The sequence below is a fragment of the Lucilia sericata genome, unplaced genomic scaffold (assembly GCF_015586225.1).
Source record: "Lucilia sericata isolate MDLA Ls3-8-SP2 unplaced genomic scaffold, ASM1558622v1 Contig000286F_arrow, whole genome shotgun sequence".
Lineage (NCBI taxonomy): Eukaryota > Metazoa > Arthropoda > Insecta > Diptera > Calliphoridae > Lucilia > Lucilia sericata.
This window is the reverse complement of record NW_023994311.1, coordinates 277,620-298,871: the sequence shown is the minus strand read 5'-3', so window position 1 is coordinate 298,871 and position 21,252 is coordinate 277,620. Positions and strand designations below refer to the sequence as shown.

The following is a 21,252-nucleotide window of genomic DNA, read 5'->3' as shown; positions in this document are numbered from 1 at the left end:
TCTCGTCAAGGTATCGAAAAGGTTTCTGATGAGGTGGGCTGAGTATGTAAGCTGTTTTTGGGAAAATAATTTTGAACTGTTTGCGAAAGTAATGTGACTTTGGAACTCAATTTTAAATTTTAAAATACCTACGAATTACTTTACTGAGTAGTTTCGACTATTTGTGCTAAACGCTATAGATTTTCTGATGTTAATTTGATAATATTGGTCGAAAAATCTAGTTAAAATCTGTGTCGTAATGAAATATGTATTTATATTTAAAATTTTCTGGATTAGATTTCGCAGACCCCCTAGGATGTTGCTACGGACCACTAGGGGACTGCGGACCCCCATTTGGGAACCGTTGGTATAGGCTGTGCGATGATGAATCAGTCAGTCAGTAACGTTAGAAATGTATATATGTATGTATATAGATTGATTTATTTTCTTAGAATACAAACTAGGATAACTATATTAATGATGAAGATAACTATGTTTAATGAAACCTAATTTGAGGAGTAACAACAAAAAGCATATACTTCATATTCATTGTGGGTAGACTAGAAAGTACCAGAAGATTATTATTTTAAGGAAATTGCATTCCTAATATGAGCTTTTGTTTACAATTCTGTGCTCTTTTTACAGAAATTACATTACATATTTCTAAACAAGATTTTCATGGATGTTCATTAACAAATTGTATTCAGTCTAGGCGTATGATTTTTCTCAATTAAGTTTCAATAATGCTTATACGTCAGCATGTACCATGAACTTAAGTACTATATTTTCCATCGATGTTGATAACGAAGTCAAAACATTACAAATTCTTATCTAATCTTCAACAAACAATTAATGTAACAAATTTACGGAAAAATCTTTAATACATAAATAAAAGAAAAAACTTTATTAAACTATAGTTTCTAAGAAAACTGTCAGCTTCATAAATAACCAAAAAAAAAAAACTTTATTCTAAAACTACACTAAGATCAACAGACATCAACAATATTGTCGAAAAGAAAACTTTTTTTTAACAAAATATTTCACCAAAGTAAATGGTAGAAAACAAAAATTAAGTTTATCTAATTTTTCCAGCATTTTCACATCTTTTTTTATACATATATTTTTCAGTAACATGAATCTCCCCTGTCTGTTTAAAAGTTGAATCTTGTGTCTTGTTTATGTCAGAGCCACACATTCCTACCAAAACATTTTTCTCAACTTTGCAAAAATGTAGGCGATTTATTTAATTTTTTTTTTGTTTCTTACTGTTTCAGCAACCTCAAATAGAAATTATACTTGTCGTAGTTTAGATAAAACAATTCAAAAACATGAATGTGTGTATAATATTTGTTGGAAAAACTGTTGTTAAATTTTATACTACGAGGTTGAACATTAAATACTGAAGAATTTTGGTTCAGCTACGTTTTTTAGATATTTTCTAAAGGAAATTTATATGCGTATTTGTACGTTTTGTTTTTCATAATTTTCCAACGACACTCATAGAATATACTCCAAGAACTTTAACAATAATTCCGAAATGTCCGATAATATTTGTAGTTTTAATGTTAATAAATTGTGTCTCTTCTTCTTGTTTTATACCTTGATAAAATCGGTCAAATTCTAATAAATATTATCTAGAAAAACATGTTAGGCTCTATAGCAGTTATTAGCTTTGAGAAGTTGTTAGTTATAGCAGCAAGCAACTTGACACAGACCACACATTATAAGAAATGTTGGTTCCACACCTACCTTATCATACAAACTGAGCAATTTTTCTGTAGATAAATTTCTCAGCCCTGACATCTTAGAAACTTATATATAGAGAATGTGACCAGTTTATATAACGGAGTAATTTTTCTTTATATAAAGTTTAGAGCTATGACTATGTATAAGTAGCTTGTCCATTGAAATTACCGGCTCAGACTCTAAGCAGTATTTCTGGTAATAAGAAAATAAAAACTTTTCTGTAGAAAAAGTTGTCAGCTTTTATTTCTGATCTCGTGTTATTTCGTTACTTTTTGTTTATCAGTCTTTTTTAATAAAACTCAAATATTCATACTGATAGATAGACGTTTTTATGACTTTATTATATTCATGCATTTGACATTGTAACAATCACCATGGTAACGTGCAAACGTTCTTTTGCACTTACAACCGCAAGTAAAACTATTGTGACCTTTCTAAATATTATTCGTAAATATGTCTTCTTAAAAAGAAGTCAAATACGTGTCTATTGTGCAGTTTTTTCAACACTATTTAAATTTTATTTTCACAGGAAAAGAAACAGAAATGTTCAAGTAATAGTGATTGATCTATACCCTTCATTGTCAGTATGTAGAAGAAATTTTTGTTTTGGATTTGTGAAATTTGAACTGAAAGTTTAAATTTTATAAATTTCCTATAGGGAGGGGAACTGATAAAGAATTACGGGAGTAACTAGTTAATTGGGACCTAGGGTTCTAGTTTTAGCACTTTATTTAAAAGCCCCTGTCTCCGCTAGACATGTCGAGACGTCTAAACTAAAAAATTGGAATTTAAAAACATGAAAAACTTCTGAGACCGCTTAGAATAACTTATTTTGGATGCCTCGATGCATTTCTTCACATGTCCAAGGGCATTACAATTCCTATGGTCTGGTGACCAAAATTTTAATGTGTTGCAAACCAGTTGATAAAAGTAATGCTTCAATTTAATATTTTTTATTAAAAAAAAAAAAAAACTTAAATTGTTTGCAACTGAAAGCTAAATAGAAATAAACATAAAGCACGTAAAGCTTTTGCATATCGCTCTGAGATATCCCTTTTGTGATAAAATAAGAGACGAAAATTTAAATTGATGGTATTGGAATGCAATGATAATAAACGTTGAGACAATTTAGTAGTGTGCGTAAGTAATAGGATTATTATTCGAATAGAAATTTTTTTTTGAAATAAATTTTTTCTGCTATGTCCGTCTATGTGTCCATGTAAACCTTGTACGCTACAGGTCGCAATTTTAATATAATTTTATGAAATTTGGCACATACTCTTCTTTCGACTTAAGGACAAAGCCTATTGAAAATGGTTGAAATCGGTCCATTATTTCGTCTAGCCCCATACAACCGTACCCCCCGAATAGGGCTTTTGAGCTAAAACATTGAAAAAATAGCTACCTGAACTCTATTGGACAATTTTTGCTGGGACCAATAGGTGAAAAGTTACACGCATTTGAATAAAACCCTGTACGACCAAAATGTCCAACTTTGACCCCCTCTATGTCCGGAAGTTTTGGACCGATAACGCTGAAAATTTTTATCTCACCTACTATCTATTAGTACTAAATGACCCTTTTATAAGAAATAGGTATATTCTGATTAGACCTTCGGTATTAGAAAGTTTCAACTTTCTTTAACGTATTTCTTGTAAAGTTTTCTCTAAAAATTCGTTAGAAATTTCGTAGATAACTTATTTTCTCAGTATTGGGATTCTCGGTGAGGCTAGATATTGAAGGTCAAAGTTTATAAAAATAATTTCGCTTATCTCGCCTATTAAACATTTTACGAGTTTATATATGATTACAATTTATCTAACCAATAATTCCGATTACTCATTATTCGTTCGAATAATCGATAAAATTTTAAAATTTATTTACAGTGAACATTTATTCGAAATAAAAGTCAAATAATTTGACAACTCTAGTGAATACACCCGAAAAATTATAACAATAATTCTAATTTTTCAAAAGCTTTTTAAATAATTTTAAATTTTAAAAAATAAAACGCAGAATTTAATTAATCACTAATTGGGTACTGTATAATCAGTAATATAGAAAAGTAATTTTATTGTATTTAAACATTTTTTTTATTTCCATAATTACTAACATTTTTCATTTGGCAGTATCCTACGTGCCCATAAAACATACATATAAACCAAAATATTGATTCAAGGATTTTTGGCTTTTAAGTTGATTTCTTCCTCTAGTTCTATTATTACTTTTGCACTTCTGATGTCGTATAGTTTTGGTTTACTTACAATTTATATTGAATCTTAAATAGAAATGTGACACATTTCGATGGATTTTTATTACTAGAGGCATAATCAACATTTGAATATTTTTAGCTATGTACAAGTTACTTACTTACATATATAAGTATATATCTTAAACCTACATCTACCACAACTACGTTCTAGTTTGCCATTTGCAGTGGTGGGGTGTCGTCGATATAAATACATACATGTATACGTAAGTAAGTGTCGTTGCATTAAAAGCAAAAAACAAGTAAAAAAAGGAACTTAAATGTGCAATTGCGGTTAAAAAAATGTTGTTTACTCGTACACACTTATTCTAGTATTTTAGAACAAAATTAAAAAAAAAATTGTGTACGTATACATTTTATTGAATCATAAAAGCATCTTGCATTCGAACACTCTTAAATCTATATTTGTGTACACAGAACGAAAACATATGCAAGGAAAAATATTGACTGAATATTGAAAACTAAAAAATGATTTTTCGGTTATTTCATCAAAATCTCAAAAAAACTGGAAATGAAAACTAATCGCACTCCTTCATAATAACATTAATAATTTAATAATTAAAGTTTTACCATATTTTCTATTTCTTTATTTAATATTTGAGAACTTATTTCGATATCAGAACTCTAACATTTAAAATCAGTATATTACTTTTACGTGTAAAAGTTTTTTCATACAAGTAAAGTAAAAATACTCAGTAAATTCTTAGCCCTGTAGATCTAAATGCAATCATTTACTATATCACTGCTTATACAACTTCATTTCCTATGAAAAATTGCACTGATCTCTGCATAGTCTTTAAAGCCGAATAGTTCCAAAATCTGCAGGACCGCCTACTACTCATATTCTACTCCGGATTTTCTGTACATTTAAGTATTCAAGAGCTGTATGTTCAAAAATACATTGAATATAAGTGTTTGTAGTGGTTAAATGCATTTGTGCCTGTTAAATAAAGAATTAGAAAAATTTTTATTAGGGTGTTTATTTTTTGTTTGCTAAGTATTATTTCCAAGAGTTGAGAAAAATATAAGTCAATCACGTGTCACGTTGGTAACGGTATTTGCAGCAATAATACCCGACTTACGAGAAAAATCATTTTGGTCTTATGAATATTTCGGAGTGTATAACCCTCAAATTTTAAAATAATTTGAGTCGATTTAGTTATGTCCGTCCGTCTGTGTGTCCATGTAAACACAGATAATTTGATGAAATTTGGTTCATACTCTTCTTTTGACCAAAGGACGAAGTCTATTGAAATTGGATAAAATCGGTCCATTATTTCGCCTAGCCCACATATGTATGTATGTATATCCGTACCCCCGAATATAGCTTTTGAGCTTTTTATGTTAAATGTTGTTGTAGCTATACAAAAATCGGCAAAACTTAGTCTAAATGATACTGCCGATTTTCGTAATGATCGGCCCTCATTTGACCCTAACCCCCCAAACAAAGTCCTCTTCAGAAAATGACTTAAAGGTCATGATTTATCTAATGGTTTAAGATAATCTTGATAATCGAGCTTGAAGTTTTAAAGTTCTAAAATTAAAAGGTTTTCAAATTCCCTAATGTATAAAATTGCAATTTTATGTAAGAATGTATGTATTGAAATTCAACAACACACAATTTGTTTAGTACAATGGTAACGGAAAAGTATACATAAGTGCACATTTTGTTTTTTGCTTCAACACATATTCATAAATATAAAAATATTCACTTATAGACCATATACAATCTGCATTAGGCACAAACCACTTTAACCAATATACCGAATGCATTAAATTTACCATATACACATATACATATTTTCATATTTTCTTATTATTGTCTACATTTGAATTTTGTATGGAAAAACTTTTTAATAAAAAATTGATAACTGCAGGGGTTAAAGTATTTATACATACATATATGCACATATTCCTTTATCTTTCATTTTGAAACATTTATACAATATAAATTTTATAAAGTATGACCGTTTCCCATCTTTTCGGCACATCTTTTGAGGCCAAGTACGAATATATAGGACTTGAAGTATAACGTATCACAGATATAGAGAGCGGCCTGAATCGATCGAAACAAATAGTAGTTGGGAGGGGCAAAGTCTACACTGAGGCAAAACTTCTCAACCACTTCTTTCTAAATAGTTTTTAAGAGTCATTATCGCATATTCTGCTCAGTTTAATTGGACTTTCTTTCAACTGCTTTTTGGAAATTCCAAATCGTCATTCAAGGTCTTTCTGCTTCAATTCGGTGCCCTATTTTGGGTGAATACAGCTGCACGAAATAAAGTACTATCAATGTTCGTAAATTTCAACTTACAAGACTGGCATAAACCAAAATTTTTAACTGAGTACTGAAAAATGTGTCTTTCATATAAAATGGTTACTATTTTCGCAAACGTCGAAACTAAAACTCAAGTTTTCACGTAATTTAGTTTAAGTTCAGATTAGAGTCAAAAAAAAAAAAAGTTCAAATTAACTTATTTGAAATAAATTTAAAAAATTATTATATTACCATCAAAAAAGATGGGGGTATATTGATTTTGTCATTCCGTTTGTAACACTTCCAAATATTGGTTATAGACCCACAAAAGTATATATATTCTGGGTCCTCATTCAATTCTAAGACGATTTAGCCATGTCTGTCCGTCCGTCCGTCTGTCTGTCTGTTGAAAGCACGATAGAGTCCGAATGGAAAGAGCTAGAGAGTTGAAATTTCACATAAATATTTCTTATAGGTAAGGTTTATTTGGTATTGAAAATGGGCAATATCGGTCCACGTTTTCGGATAGCCCCTATACAAGTGGCCCCTCGAAAAGCAGCTTTAACAGCCATAACTTGTTTAAAAATACGAATATAGCGATTCGAAGAATTCGAAGTTTCTTGTGATCCAAAATCACTATGCTAAATTTTATGAGGATCGGTCCATAATTAACCCTACCCCCCATATAAGGTCCCCTTCAGAAAATGACTTTAACGCTCATTACTGGCTTAAAAATACTAGTATATAGATGAAATTCGACATAAGTTTCACACGAGTCAAAATCTATCTAAAAAATTGTATGTTGATCGGTCCATGATTGACCCTACCCCCCTATATAAGGTTCCCTTCAGAAAATTACTTTAACGCTTACAACGGGCCTAAAAATACGAGTATATAGATGAAATTCGACAGTCAAACGAGGTTTGATAGTGGGTATATAAGATTCGGCATAGCCGAATATAACACTCTTACTTGTTTCTGTTGCCTGATTGGTTCTTTCCTTCCTTCATGGATTAACTCTAAAAATGTGTTAATTTTTCCAAATCAATGCAGTATGTGCCGTGTCATTATATAACTATTTTATGATATTCTCAAAATGACACTTTACTATCTAAGTAAAAGTAGTTTCGTGTTTTTGCTTTTCCATTCAACCCTGCAGTGTGAAGTGGTTATTACAAGCTAATCATTTTAATTGGTTTTTATGGTTATTCTTGATCGCCAATAAAAAACTTCAATTATATGTTACAAATGATCTGATGAGTCTTGTGGTGGGTCTAATAACTACCTATGTGCAGCGTATAAAAAAGACTTTAAATACGTCTTCTGATAATCCAAATTCAAGTCCACCAATTAGTTAAACATCAGGGAAAAAAATAACTAAAAGGAAAAAAATAACATTGGACTACTGATGTCTTTTAAAATTCTCATAATATGTGCTTGTGTAAAAGTTTGTATATGGCAAAGGATATCCTGGTGAGAATAAGAGGAAACAGTTTCTTATCATGCCCTTATAGAGCAACTTAATATTGCATTATATTTTTATGTTCAATATTTTGCCAATTTTAAGCGGAGTGTTTATAATTTGTATTATTCTTGCAATAAGTAAATGGAAAATCGTTTTTAAGACTTTCAAATAAAATATAAATTAAGGATGATTTAAAGTAACTTTTAAGTTACTAAACATAAACTAAATATTTTTTTATTTGATATTTCGAAATAAGGCTTTCGGGCAGAAACCCCATTTTAATCATAATTACAGTTTATTAGTGCAATTCAAGAATGTCTTGCAAAACTCGAAGGACCACTTGAGTTAGTATTGCAAAAAAATTAAAACTTTCGAAATATTTCCAATATTTGTTCAAATCCATTTTACAATTTAATAAATTATTAAAGTAATCAACACTTTAACTCTTACAAACCACCAAAGAGCAGAGGTGCACATTTGTTTTGGTAAATTAATTTATCCGAACAATAATTAAAAGGTTTTCAATCAAAAAACGACAGTTGTATTTTCAAATAAATCTCTCACCGCCGGTATTTGCTAAAAACAAGAAAAACAACAACCTAAATAAGAAACCTTAAAAAACTTCTAAACCATCTTTTAACCACCAATAAACACAGGGACTGAACTCAACACATACCGACCGACAGACAGACAGACAAACTCAGGCACTAAAAGTAACACTAGCCCTGTTAAAGGAGGAGAAGAAGCAAAAGAAACAGGAAGCAGAAGCCAAAGTAGAAACAACAATTTATAGTCAACAACCATCAAACCAAATCAAATGGAATCGATCGACCGACCAACAAATACATTTACTTGTACAAATACACAACTAAAAGGATTCAAATCTTACATACGTCCTTTTGAAAGTGTAAATGCATGCATGTAGCCAAGGAGCATATAAAGATATGAGTTGTTGTGACCGTATGTGTGTGTGTGTATGTTTTATACAAACGAGTATTTAATGTTAGAAACGTGCTGCAGCATTCCAAACTATTGGAATATTCAATCAATGTTCATGTGCGGTTGTTGTATCTACTGTGGTCGGAGATGAACACAAACACATTCAATAGATACAAAATATTATATGGCTGTGTAAGTTTAAAGTAAGAAAAAAAAAACTCAACGATGATGAAGAAAATGTAGCTAGGAAAACTATGATAACAAGTGTCTTTGCCAGCCATGACCACGAGCTAAAATTGTTTAATCCTTGAAAGTAAAGAGGAAAAAACTCTTTAGCAGAGAAAAGAAAAAATGCAACATGGTCAACAACTTTATCGATAAAAAGTTTAAAACCTTTAAAGGAAAAAAGTTAAAGAAAAAAAAAAGAAAGAAGATCATTATGATGCCGAAATACATACAAATCACATAGAACACAACTGTTGTTGACATTTTTTTCTTTATTTTTTCTTTTTGTCTTGAACACCAGATTCAATTTATACTGACATTGCATTGGTCCTTTGAACCTAAAGAAGCATTAAGTAAAGTAGAAAGAAGACAACACTAGCAAGTAACTTAAGTGCACAGGTGGTTAAAAACTGGGAAATTCGAAGAAAATTTTACAAATTATATAAACCGAATGGATTATATTTTCATATAAAGTATAAAGAGAGACTTGCTGTTAAGACTACATGACGTTTTAGCGATTTTCTTTGCTATATATGTATTTCTAACCTATAGAGTATTGTAATACTGTTTACTTTTATAGCCGAGATTTGACTCAGTTTTCCCATAACTTTTTAAACAAAACTTTATTTACTGAAAACTTATTTACGAAACCTTCCAATCCCCAACGAGATCTTCTAAACGGTTAATTAAAATTAAATCTATAACTGCCTCCCTATCCTTGTTCCTGAACGTCGGCGTATCGCCCTTGTTACAGATGATGAGATTATTATCAGTTATAAAGTCAAATATTAACTCACCTCTTTTGTTGATATCCTTGCTGCCCCAATAGCAAGGATCGCACTTTTTCTTCTCGCATATGCCGTCAGCTCACGAGCCGGATGGGTCAGTCGCTTCGTACGGCATATACACCGAAGCCAGTGTGAGCGTACGCCTACCTTTGGCTTCTTTGTTTATTACGGTTATGTCACCGCTCCTAAAAGAATGAGAAATGAGAAAACCTAATTCATTCTTTGCCGGATACAAGTCGTTACCTTGTCCTCGGAAGACGGGACAAATAAGGTGTAACCTTTGACCTTCTTAACCTAACCTATTTAAGAAACCATAACAACCTTTAAGTTTACGTAAATGTATGATATTATTCGGGAATTCAGTAGAGCGAGAAGTATAATGTTTGGGAGACGAGTGTTGATCGACAGATATGCATTAATGTGAAATTGGCAGCAGACTGGAATCTGATACTGGTAGCTTAGCCGAGAAACTGGCGAATAAAAAACAATCTGCAACAAAGAAGTCAAGAAGAATTTGGAGGATCTTGATCTAATTTATTTTAGAATGAAAAACAATCGGTTAAACTGCTCGAAGCCAAGAATAATATGGGGACTCTTGATCTCTACACAGAGTATTAAAGCAAACTAATCCCGTTAACTACACGATTCCAAGAAGAAAACAATTGGGGACTCTCGTTCTCGACAATCCATTTCTCATCTTTAATTTTCCTTCCATACAATTTTCTTTATAAATGTTTTCTTATTTAGTTCTTTTAGGCAACGCTTTTGTCCCATTGTCCCATAAACCATGCATCCGTATCCTTTAAAACGTTACATTTTGAAATGATTCTATATGAATTCATTTTAATGTTCTTGCCCCATACACATTAGGCAGGTCTCCTTTTTATAGAATCAAAAAAGATAGTCAATATTACTAACTTAAAGTTTTTTTTTTTAACTCAAGAGACGTTCTCAATAATAAAATACTTATTGCATTTTTCAACCTTTTCCTTTAAAATTACTTTTGAAAGTTCTTAATATCTAAAATCGTTTTACTTGGGATCATCTTAACAATACACACACAGATACAATTGCATATTCTTATGCACATGTGCATTTATAATTGTATATTCATTTATAATATCCTAGAGTAGTATTTATCCTGGAGCATGTGAGTTTGTACCCGATGTTTGCTTACAAATCTTTATCAATTTATATGTTTCAGTTCTTTAAGATTTGTAGTTATTGTTGTGGCATAAAAAGAAAAATTATGAAAAAATTCAAAAACATATATCCAAAACGAAAAACATAGCCTTTACAGATTGTAGCAACAAGAAAGATGGATTGCAAAAATCAAAACATAAAAAATAAATAAATTTATTTCTCTTTTTATAGAAAAACACAAAATACTTTTTTTAAATATTTTTTTTTTTTTGTTATTTATTTTTGTTTTTTACTTATTTGGCTGTTCTTTCTTAATATCCCATTAAAACGAAACAATATAAAAAAATGAAGAAATAAAAGTAGTATAAACAGCCAGAAGAAAGAATAAGAAGAATATGAAAATCATATAAGAAGTTTTTATTTTTACGGATATAAGTTCTACTTCATTTATCATCTCGTTATGAAATTCAATTTATTTATGGTTTCTTTGGAACATTTAATATATTGTCAGATTTATTGCCCCAATAGCTATGAGTATGAAAAATTTAAGTCATTTCTTTTATATATGTATGTATGTATATAAATATTGTACAATGTACATATTAATAGTTAAAGTCAGTTTAAATATTTATTTGTAGAATTTTATTGTTGTACATCATATGGTGCTTGAGTACTTAAAGTTGTTTTTATCCTTGGGATTAAAAAGAAAATAGGAAGAAAATTAATAATAAAGTTAAAACGAAATTGTCTTGAAAACAGAATTAACTTTTTAAAATATTATAAAATACAAATATCGCTTTAAAAATACATGAAATTTGACTTTTTTCTATGATTTATAAATATGTTCTTTCAATCAATTCTCTATTTTGAACTGCAGTAGGTCGAAACTGCTACAGATTCCAAAAACTGACAGACTTGACCATTTCCATAATATAATTTTCCGACCTTAAAGAGTATATCATATATTCTGGATCTTAATAGATAGCGGAGTCCTGTCCGTCTTTGTGTCTGTCTGTGTGTTTGTTGCAATTAATTTTCCGAAGACCCCAGATATCTTTGGGATCCAAATCTTTAATAATTCTGTCGAACATGGTTTCGAGAAGTTTCCTATTTAAAATCAGCCAAATCGGTCCATAAATAACGAAAATCTGAGCAAAAACGCGAGACAACTTCTGAGAATTTCGTAAAGAATGAGAATTTTTTTGCATGCAGACGCAAAAAGACAACAGCAACATACTGCTTCATAAGGTACATGTTGTTATACCCTACACCACTTCAGTGGGGAGGGTATATTGGGTTTGTGCTGATGTTTGTAACGCACAATAATATTGGTCCTATACCCACCTTAAAGTATACCAATCGGCTCAGAATCGTTTTCTGAGTCGATTTAGCTATATCCGTCCGTCTGTCCGTCCGTCCGTCCATGTAAACCTTGTAATCAAACTACAGGTCGCAATTTTGAAGATAATTCAATGAAATTTGGTACATGATCTTCTATTGTCCCAGGGACGAAGCCTATTGAAAATGGTTAAGATCGTTCCATTATTTCACCTAGCCCCCATACAACTGAACCCCCCAATAGGGCTTGTAAACATTGTAATCAAACTACAAGTCGCATTTTTGGAGATAATTCAATGAAATTTGGCACATGATCTTTTATGGTACCGTAGACGAAGCCTATTGAAAATGGTTAACATCGGTCCATTATTTCACCTAGCCCCCATACAACTGAACTCCCGAATAGGGCTTTTAAACTTTGTAATCAAACTACAGGTCGCAATTTTGGAGATAATTCAATGAAATTTGGCACATGATTTTTTATGGTACCGTAGACAAAGTCTATTGAAAATGGTTAACATCGGTCCATTATTTCACCTAGCCCCCATACGACTGAACCCCCCGAATAGGGCTTTAAAACTTTGTAATCAAACTACAGGTCGCAATTTTGGAGATAATTCAATGAAATTTGGCACAGGATCTTTTATGGTACCGTAAATGAAGCCTGTTGAAAATGGTTTACATCGGTCCATTATTTCACCTAGCCCCCATACAACTGAACCCGCCGAATAGGGCTTTTAAGTTCATAATTATGTTTAATATACTTATATCTCGACAAAAAGCTGCAAAAACCAAGTTCTATACAAGATTTGATGGCCCTCACGAATTCCATAATAATAGGTCCTCATATGACCCTAGCCCCTATGAAAAGCCCCCATCAAAATTTCACTTAAATGTCCACAATTTTATTCAACAATAAACGGCTTAAGTATGTGTATCTGAGGCAAGGTACAATTCAATTTAAATGCTTTATTATGGCAACTAAATCACATTATATTTTTGTCAAAGGTGTAGGGTATTATATGGTCGGCCTCGCCCGACTATAATTTCTTACTTGTTTTTGTATTAAGTTTGCTAAACAGAGAAAAAACAACACGTATCATATAAAACCGTTTGTTGTTATTGCCATTGTCAGGGATGGGGAAAAAAATAAAAAATATAATTGTTTAAACATTAATATAAAATAAATAAAAATTAATGGGGCATTTCGAAAACTTTCGAACAGGATTTTACCTTATCCTCTCCGATTTTGATGAAGCTCGTTACGCATTCTTTGTATAAATACGGAGTTTAAAGTTCTCCAAAATTTTCAAATTCATAACGGTTTAGATGCTCGTGGTTCAAAGTTCCTATTTTTAAAAGAGTAAGAGTTCTATATTCGTCGTGTTAGGTTTAATATTATGAAAACATCAAAAACTACATTTTTAAGAACGAGAAAAGAAGAAGGAAAAAGTACCAAAAAATCCCCTTTAATAGGTTATCACTTACTTCGAGCACTACATCCATAATTTCATATTTATAAGTTCAATATTAAAGACTTCAAAAAGTGCCTTTTGAAGAACGAAAAAGTGCCAAATTATGGTATACGCACAATTGGGACGAACGACGAATTTCGTATAGCACGACGAACTAGTCGATAAAAATTCGTTGCGTAAATTCGTCGAATGGAACACAATCAAATTATTCCTACTGCGAATTCGTTTCAAAATTTGTTTGTTCGAAATTGGAGAAAGTAAGAAAAAGGAACAAAAATTATATTTTTGTGAATCTCTACGATTTTGAGATAATTTTAACGGCTTTAAAATTTATTCGAACATTATTTCGAAATTAGAAAATGTAAGCAATATAAAGAATTAAAATTATATTTTTGTGAATACCCCCATTTTGAGATTATTTTAACAGCTTCAAAATTTTTTCGAACATTACTTCGAATTTTCGAACTTAATTTTAAAAATTCCAACATAGCATTGTAGTGTCATCAAGTGTACCCCAGACTGCCAAATTTCAGACAATTCGGGCCACGAGAACTGGTTTTAATGGTTTTCAAAATTTTTCGAACTTAAGTTCGAATTTTCGAAAATTTTATTTTTAGTTTTTAAGATCTAGAGATTATTTTAAGAGCATAAAAAATTTTTCGAACATAACTTCGAATTTTCGAATATAATTTCGAATATTCAAACATAATATTGTATTGTCATTAGCTGTACTCACAACCGCCAAATTTCAGCAAATTCGGGCTACCGGAATTGATTTTAAAACAATTTTCCCTAATTAATTCGTCGTTCGTCTGGGTAAGAAATAGAAATAAACCTATCGCATAGTTCTTTACGTACGACGAATTTCGTCATACGCAATGATTGTGTACATTTTCATATACCCAAGTGTGTTCTATTTCTGACGACGAATATTCGTTCCGAAAAATTCGTCGTTCGTCCCAATTGTGCATATACTATTAATACCCTTTTAAGGTTATTGCTTACCCCGAGCCCTACATTCTTAATTTCATGTTTCAAGGTTCAATATTAAAGAAAGTTCAAAAAAGTAGCTTTTGAAGGACGAAAAAGTTTAAAAAATCCCCTTTTATATGTTATCACTTACTCCGGGCCCTACATGCTTAATTTCATGTTTCAAGCCAATAACTACCTACAGTTTCATCCGTGTAACGTGTTGCTCTTGCTCAGCTTTGTCTTTATAAACAATCAATTACAATAACAAAATTAACCGTATGATTATGTGTGTTGTTGTCGCTTGTTTATTATTTCTGTCTGAGCATGAACGAAAATTCTTTATTTTTGATGAAATTTTCAGATGTTGTCTCAAATTTTTGCACATATCTTCGTTATTTATGGAGCGATTTTGTTGATTTTAAATAGCGTTCTTCCCGATCGTATGTCTGATAAAATTAATGAAGATTCAGATCTCGCAGATATCTGGGTTCTTCTGAAAACTGATTTCAACATACACACGGACAGACAGACGGACATTGCTAAATCGACTCCGCTATCTATAAGGATCCCGAATGTATATACTTTAAAGGATAATTATATAAAAAAGTTTTTTAATGAAGAATATCTTATAAAAAATATCTTCCATTTTATTTATTTCTTTACCAAAAATAGCTTATTGTGTCATTAGCAAAATATTAAAAAATTCAGAGTGAGAAATGAGGGGATCTCAAGAAAATTAACTTTTAGTAAAATAATCAACATTATTTCCATACAAATTTCAACAAAGATTTTTTTGCATAAAATTATTATAAGTAATATTTCTTTTATTATTTTCAGAGTCTTGGCTTTCCTTTGGCTTCATTAGTTGCTGTTAATCGCACAAATGCCCTATTGCGTTATTTATTGGGTGACATCTGTCCCGAAGATACAAATTTGCGATTATCATCAAGAATTGAATTTTATTGTAACATGCGTGCTGGACGGGTAAGTAAATTTAAGATAAAGCTAATCTAATGTTTAAATTCTTCCCTATGTATTCATAAATGCTTATTGAAATTATTGAAGGTTTATTGTATGAATTCTGTATGAAATAAAACAAAAATAAACGATTAATATTTTTATGAATATATTTTTACATTGCTAAAAAGCAATTATAATTTTAATGTGCAATTACTTCCATAAACATAATTAATTTATATAATTTCCTTTATCATAATTTAATAATCAAATATTGAAATTTTGGTTATACCAAGTTATATCAAGGGAGTGTAAACCCTTACTTCAAACTCTTCTCTTCTGTCTAAGATTAAAATTTTCTTTGGTCATTAATATTTACATTTAATTTATATTCACACAAATGCAATTCATGTAATTTCCTATAAACTAGTTAAATGTGTAATTGCAAATTTTAACTGCAATAATTGCTGTGCGTCTTGGAGAGCAGATATGTAGTAATGAGTAAAATCTACTGAATGCAAACCAAACCAAACCGTTACAATGCCGTAGTCATTATACTTGAACAATGCTCATTATTAATAATCGATTTATTATGATTGTTGGTTGAATAGTCGGTTGGCCATAGTTTAATTCCCTGTCCACAACAGATGCATTCCAACCAAATAAACAAAAACAATGAATGGAAACCCCATTGATATTATTGTCTCCCCAATCGTACCGGTCACAATTTTCACCAACACCCTCTCCAAACAAAAGCCTTCCTCCCCTATAGCTTCTGGCTGTTTGTTGTTACTGGCAACAACGATTTTTTTCCTTTCAATCTTATTGCTTTTTGTTTTACTGTTGACACTTTGTCTGCAATTTGTGTTGCATGCTGTAGCATGAGTAGAGTACTAGAGCAACTCATTCATTCATTTACATATACAACCCTTCCATTACCATTTCACTTCCGAACATTTTGTTTCTTTTGTAGTTGTTGTTGAGTATTTAAAAGCTGCCGTCAGTGTAAGTATCGCTACAATTTTGTAAATAGCAATTAGTGGCCTTTCATGGGGTACAATACGATATTTATCATACGCTAGTTACCTTTAAGTTTACAGGTATATGGTAAAGTAGTGCGATATATTTAAAGATGTGCTAATATTGTTATATTTCGCAGCGACCCAGTTCTAAATATTTGTCTTCTGATATTTTTTATGAGTTTACATGATAACGCAAAATAATTTACTGGTTCTACTAGCGATATAAAAAAGGCTAGCAATCCCCTTTTCGATTTCCATGTAAACTATATACATTTCCACATAAGAATATTAAATGTATGCTTTTTATATGGTGAATAGTGTCTAGGGAATTCGTTACTGCAGCACTAGACCCATGAATTATAGGAATTTTACTAACTGGTTTGTGTGTGTATGTGTGCATCTGTTGTTGGCCCTTTGCCAATTGTATTGCTATTCATTTGTTTCTTGTTTACGTTTATTTGTCTGTTTTTTGTTAGGATCTTAATGTAATTTTTTTTGTCTTTCAACCCACCTGTGGTGCTTTTCATATGCAGTTGTCAGCGGCCATTTTATCCGCATATTTTCGTTTATCTTTTTTTTGTTTGCTTTCTCGTTGATCCTTGGTTTACCATTGTTTTCTGCCTTCTGTATCCTGCTGTTTTTAACAGAATGCTAACGATTTTTTTAGCGCGTTCAATTTCCCTTTTCTGTAGTGGGACTAAAGGATTGATCAAATTATTAAAGTCGAACAATGAGCGCTTCGAAGCTGAAGCTTTATTTTGACAATTGAGCAAAGTTCGGTCGGAATCAAATCGGATATTTCTGCAACCTCTCTTTGATATCTTTGTTGATAATCATGTGGTTCTCAAAATCGTACATTACTTTTTCAGTTCCCCTCCTTCAGTAGAATAATTGTCCTGTACTGGTAGTTACAAGTCAACAGTTGTATAAGGAAGCTTTACGTTCGACTCACAATTTCGGTTCAGTAAGAACGATCAAACACGATCGACATTACTCTTTTTCAAAATTATGCGATACTGCTGCTGCTCAGTCAAGTGAAGATGATAATAAAAATATATCAAAAAAGTTGGCGGCTTAGTATATTTGTTTTTTGGAATGGCAGGTCTGGCATTTTTCAGGATTCAAATTTAAGTAGATCAAAACTGTAAATATATATCGGTTAGTGAAAGTCTTGGGTGTAATTCTGAAGAAAACCTCTATCTATTAACCCACTGTCTGTTAAATTTCATAGTGTGAGTTTTTACCGCTATTATGAAACTTTCATTTATCCTTAACATCATCATCCTTCTCTTTATTGACGTCAACGCCAGTGACGTTGTCGCCATTCACATCATCGTCATCATCTCTTATTGTTTTGCATCTGCATAATATTGCGTTGAATTTTATTTTTACTCACTGACCTATGCGGTTTTTTGTAAAGCAACACAAATTCATTAGTTCATTGTTTTTTGATTGTTTTGCTGCTGCTGTTGTTGCTGTTACTATTATTACTGCTATTGATGCTGTTGCCCTTGCTGCTGCAACATCTTACTGCCACCAGTCGAGCATGTGGTTGAGCAGAAGTTTGGTTGTATTTAAAACTCTGGTGGTTTTTAAAAGTACCATGGAAAGTTGTAAAAATTTTGCTGACATTTCATTATTATTTCATTCACTTACTTACTACTTGTCCTGCTGCTGTTCACCATAATATTTTATGGTGTGTGAATCTATTAAAAATACTTAGTTCTATACGTTTATTTCTTTATTGTTCGCTTTAAGATATCTCCCTTTAAGATAAAAAATTTTGTGGTTAATTGTTAAAAGATGTTGAAGGAGGGAAAAACTATAAAATAGTTTCCATTGGCGCAGCAATGCAAAAGTAATAGTAATAAAATAATGTGTCTACAAAAACTTTGTATGCATTTCTAAAGTAGAACAATGTTATGCTTAACAGATACTACAATTAAATGTAAAAAAATTGTTAAGATACCTTTTCGCCAACTGTGTTTGCATCTGGCTAGAGTAATAGCAACAATTTTAAATATTTCTCTGTCTAGAGCAGAGAGCTCTATAACTAAGAAGATTTTCCGGAATTATGGATAAGAAGTGGGTAGAAAAGAAAATACCTTTTTCGCTCAAATGTGAAGTTTTTAAAATTTTAACAAGTAAGAAATTATAGTCGGGCGAGGGCGACCATATAATACCCTACACCTTTGACAAAAATATAATGTGATTTAGTTGTCATAATAAAGCATTTAAGTTGAATTGTACCTTGCCTTAGATATACATACTTAAGCGGTTTATTGTTGAATAAAATTGTGGACATTTAAGTGAAATTTTGATGGAGGCTTTTCATAGGGCCTAGGGACATATGAGAATCTATTATTATGGAATTCGTGAGGGTCATCAAGTCTTGTATAGAACTTGGTTTTTGCAGCTTTATGTCGAGATATGAGTATATTAAACATAATTATGAACTTAAATGCCCTATTCGGCGGGTTCAGTTGTATGGGGGCTAGGTGAAATAATGGACCGATGTAAACCATTTTCAACAGGCTTCGTCTACGGTACCATGTCAGATCATGTGCCAAATTTCATTAAATTATCTCCAAAATTGCGACCTGTAGTTTGATTACAAGGATTACAAGCCCTATTGGGGGGTTCAGTTGTATGGGGGCTAGGTAAAATAATGGACCGATCTTAACCATTTTCAATTGGCTTCGTCCCTGGGACCAAATTTCATTGAATTATCTTCAAGATTGCGACCTGTAGTTTGATTACAAGGTTTACATGGACGGACGGACAGATAGACGGACATAGCTAAATCGACTCAGAAAATGATTCTGATCCGATTGGTATACTTTAAGGTGGGTATAGGACCAATATTATTTTGCGTTACAATCATCAGCACAAACCCAATATACCCTCCCCACTAAAGTTATGTAGGGTATAAAAATGTTTATAATTATTTTATACAAGTGGTAGTTTTTATTATGATTTTGCTATGAAAAAAGTGAAAGTTTGTATTTAATATCTCATTTCTTGATTGGAAAATTTTTATTTTGTAACTCTCAAAAATATTGGTCCTAACTTAAAGTATACCAAACCGCTCAGAATCACTTATAGAGTCGATTTAGCTTTGCCCGTCCGTCAGTCTATCTGTCTGTCTGTCCGTCTGTGTGTCCATGTAAACCTTGTGCGCACGATACTGGTCGCAATTTTCAAGAAAATTTGATTAAATTTTGCACATACTCTTCTTTTGACCCAAGGAATGTGTTAAATGTTCTAGCATCTCTTCAAATCGCAAAACTTTATTTTATATAAGTCTAAATGATACTGCCGATTGATCGGGCCCTATTTGACCCTAGTCTCCATACAATCTCCCCTTCAAAAAATGACTTCTGACTTCAAAATTCACTTATGAACACTAATATCACCATGAAAATCAAGAAATTGATCTAATTATATACCCTAATATATAATTCATTATTAAATCGTAGGGACATATTTAAAAATTTCTTTCTTTAGCTACACAATGATGCATTAACATTATTATTTTGTTGTAACCTTTACATTTATCCGCCACCTTCTTTTAATATTTAAAAATTAATACATCACTCTTGTGTCGTTGCAGGGTACACCAAAATTGCGTAAATACGCTGACTGTCATTATGAATTCACATGGGCAACGAATGTTATTTGTCCACCGCATATGTGTGATTTCGAAGAGAAATCATGTGAAATTAAAAATTCTGAACTGGGTGTCAGCTATAATTTGAAGAAGGCAACCTTTAGCAATGAGGGTAAAATCAAGGTAAGTACACACTCGTGCAGCTAAACTTATGTAAGTTTACACATGCGAAATATAATACTTTTAACAGCAGTGGTCGGCACTAGGAGTATATATATGGCATTACATACATATGTATATTGCAAAAATATTTGTTTAAGAGATTAGCTTTTACTGATTTTTATACAGTTGTTTATTCAAATAATTAATAGCAACCGGTCTCTGTTAACTATGGGTGCCAACCACTATTTTATAGACTTTTAAATATGTAAAATGTCATTAAATGAACGGTATGAGTAATAAAAGGAAACATATTTGTCTGTATACGCAGACAACGATGATGAAGTGGTGGGAAGTTAAAAAATAAATAAAACAATATTTGCTTTGGGAATTTGCGTATTTTTAACAAAAGCGAAAGAAACTGAGAAAATAAATAATTAAAAGAATGAAAATTGGAAAAACAAAGTACAATATAAGGCAGAATATTCAAGGTATGGATGAAAAATGTGTTATAATTGTACAATTCCAGTTATCCTATGGACGTTAGGGTAGTTCTATGATTAAACACAATTTCGTAAATTATTTCTTCTTTTAATGTTATTTTTGGAAAATTGAAAATATCGAGATTTATTAAAAACAATTTTGTGAAATCGCGATCTTTTTGCCGTGACGTAAAAATATTTTCGAGTCATTTCAAAACATCCTCTTTTATACCCTTCACCTTCGTGAGAAGGGTATATACAATAAGTTTTTCATTCCGTTTGAAATCTCAGTAATATAATTTTCCGACCCTATAAAGTATATACATACATATATTCTGGATCCTTATAGATAGTGGAGTCTATTTATCCATGTCCGTCTGTCTGTCCGCGTGTATGAATGTCGAAGTGCTTTATGTGAACAGCTGC

General features: G+C 31.4%; 1 protein-coding gene across 3 annotated transcripts in view; it reads left to right on the top strand.

Annotated features, from left to right (window-relative positions):
• LOC119603272 (cation-independent mannose-6-phosphate receptor) overlaps positions 1-21,252 on the top strand; it is a 138,776-nt gene that overhangs the window by 31,872 nt on the left and 85,652 nt on the right. For all 3 annotated transcript variants that reach the window (XM_037955257.1, XM_037955256.1, XM_037955258.1), the window contains 2 exons: positions 15,434-15,580; positions 20,189-20,368. In XM_037955257.1, coding sequence (XP_037811185.1) covers positions 15,434-15,580; positions 20,189-20,368 — 327 coding nt within the window. The remainder of the gene's footprint in view (positions 1-15,433; positions 15,581-20,188; positions 20,369-21,252) is intronic.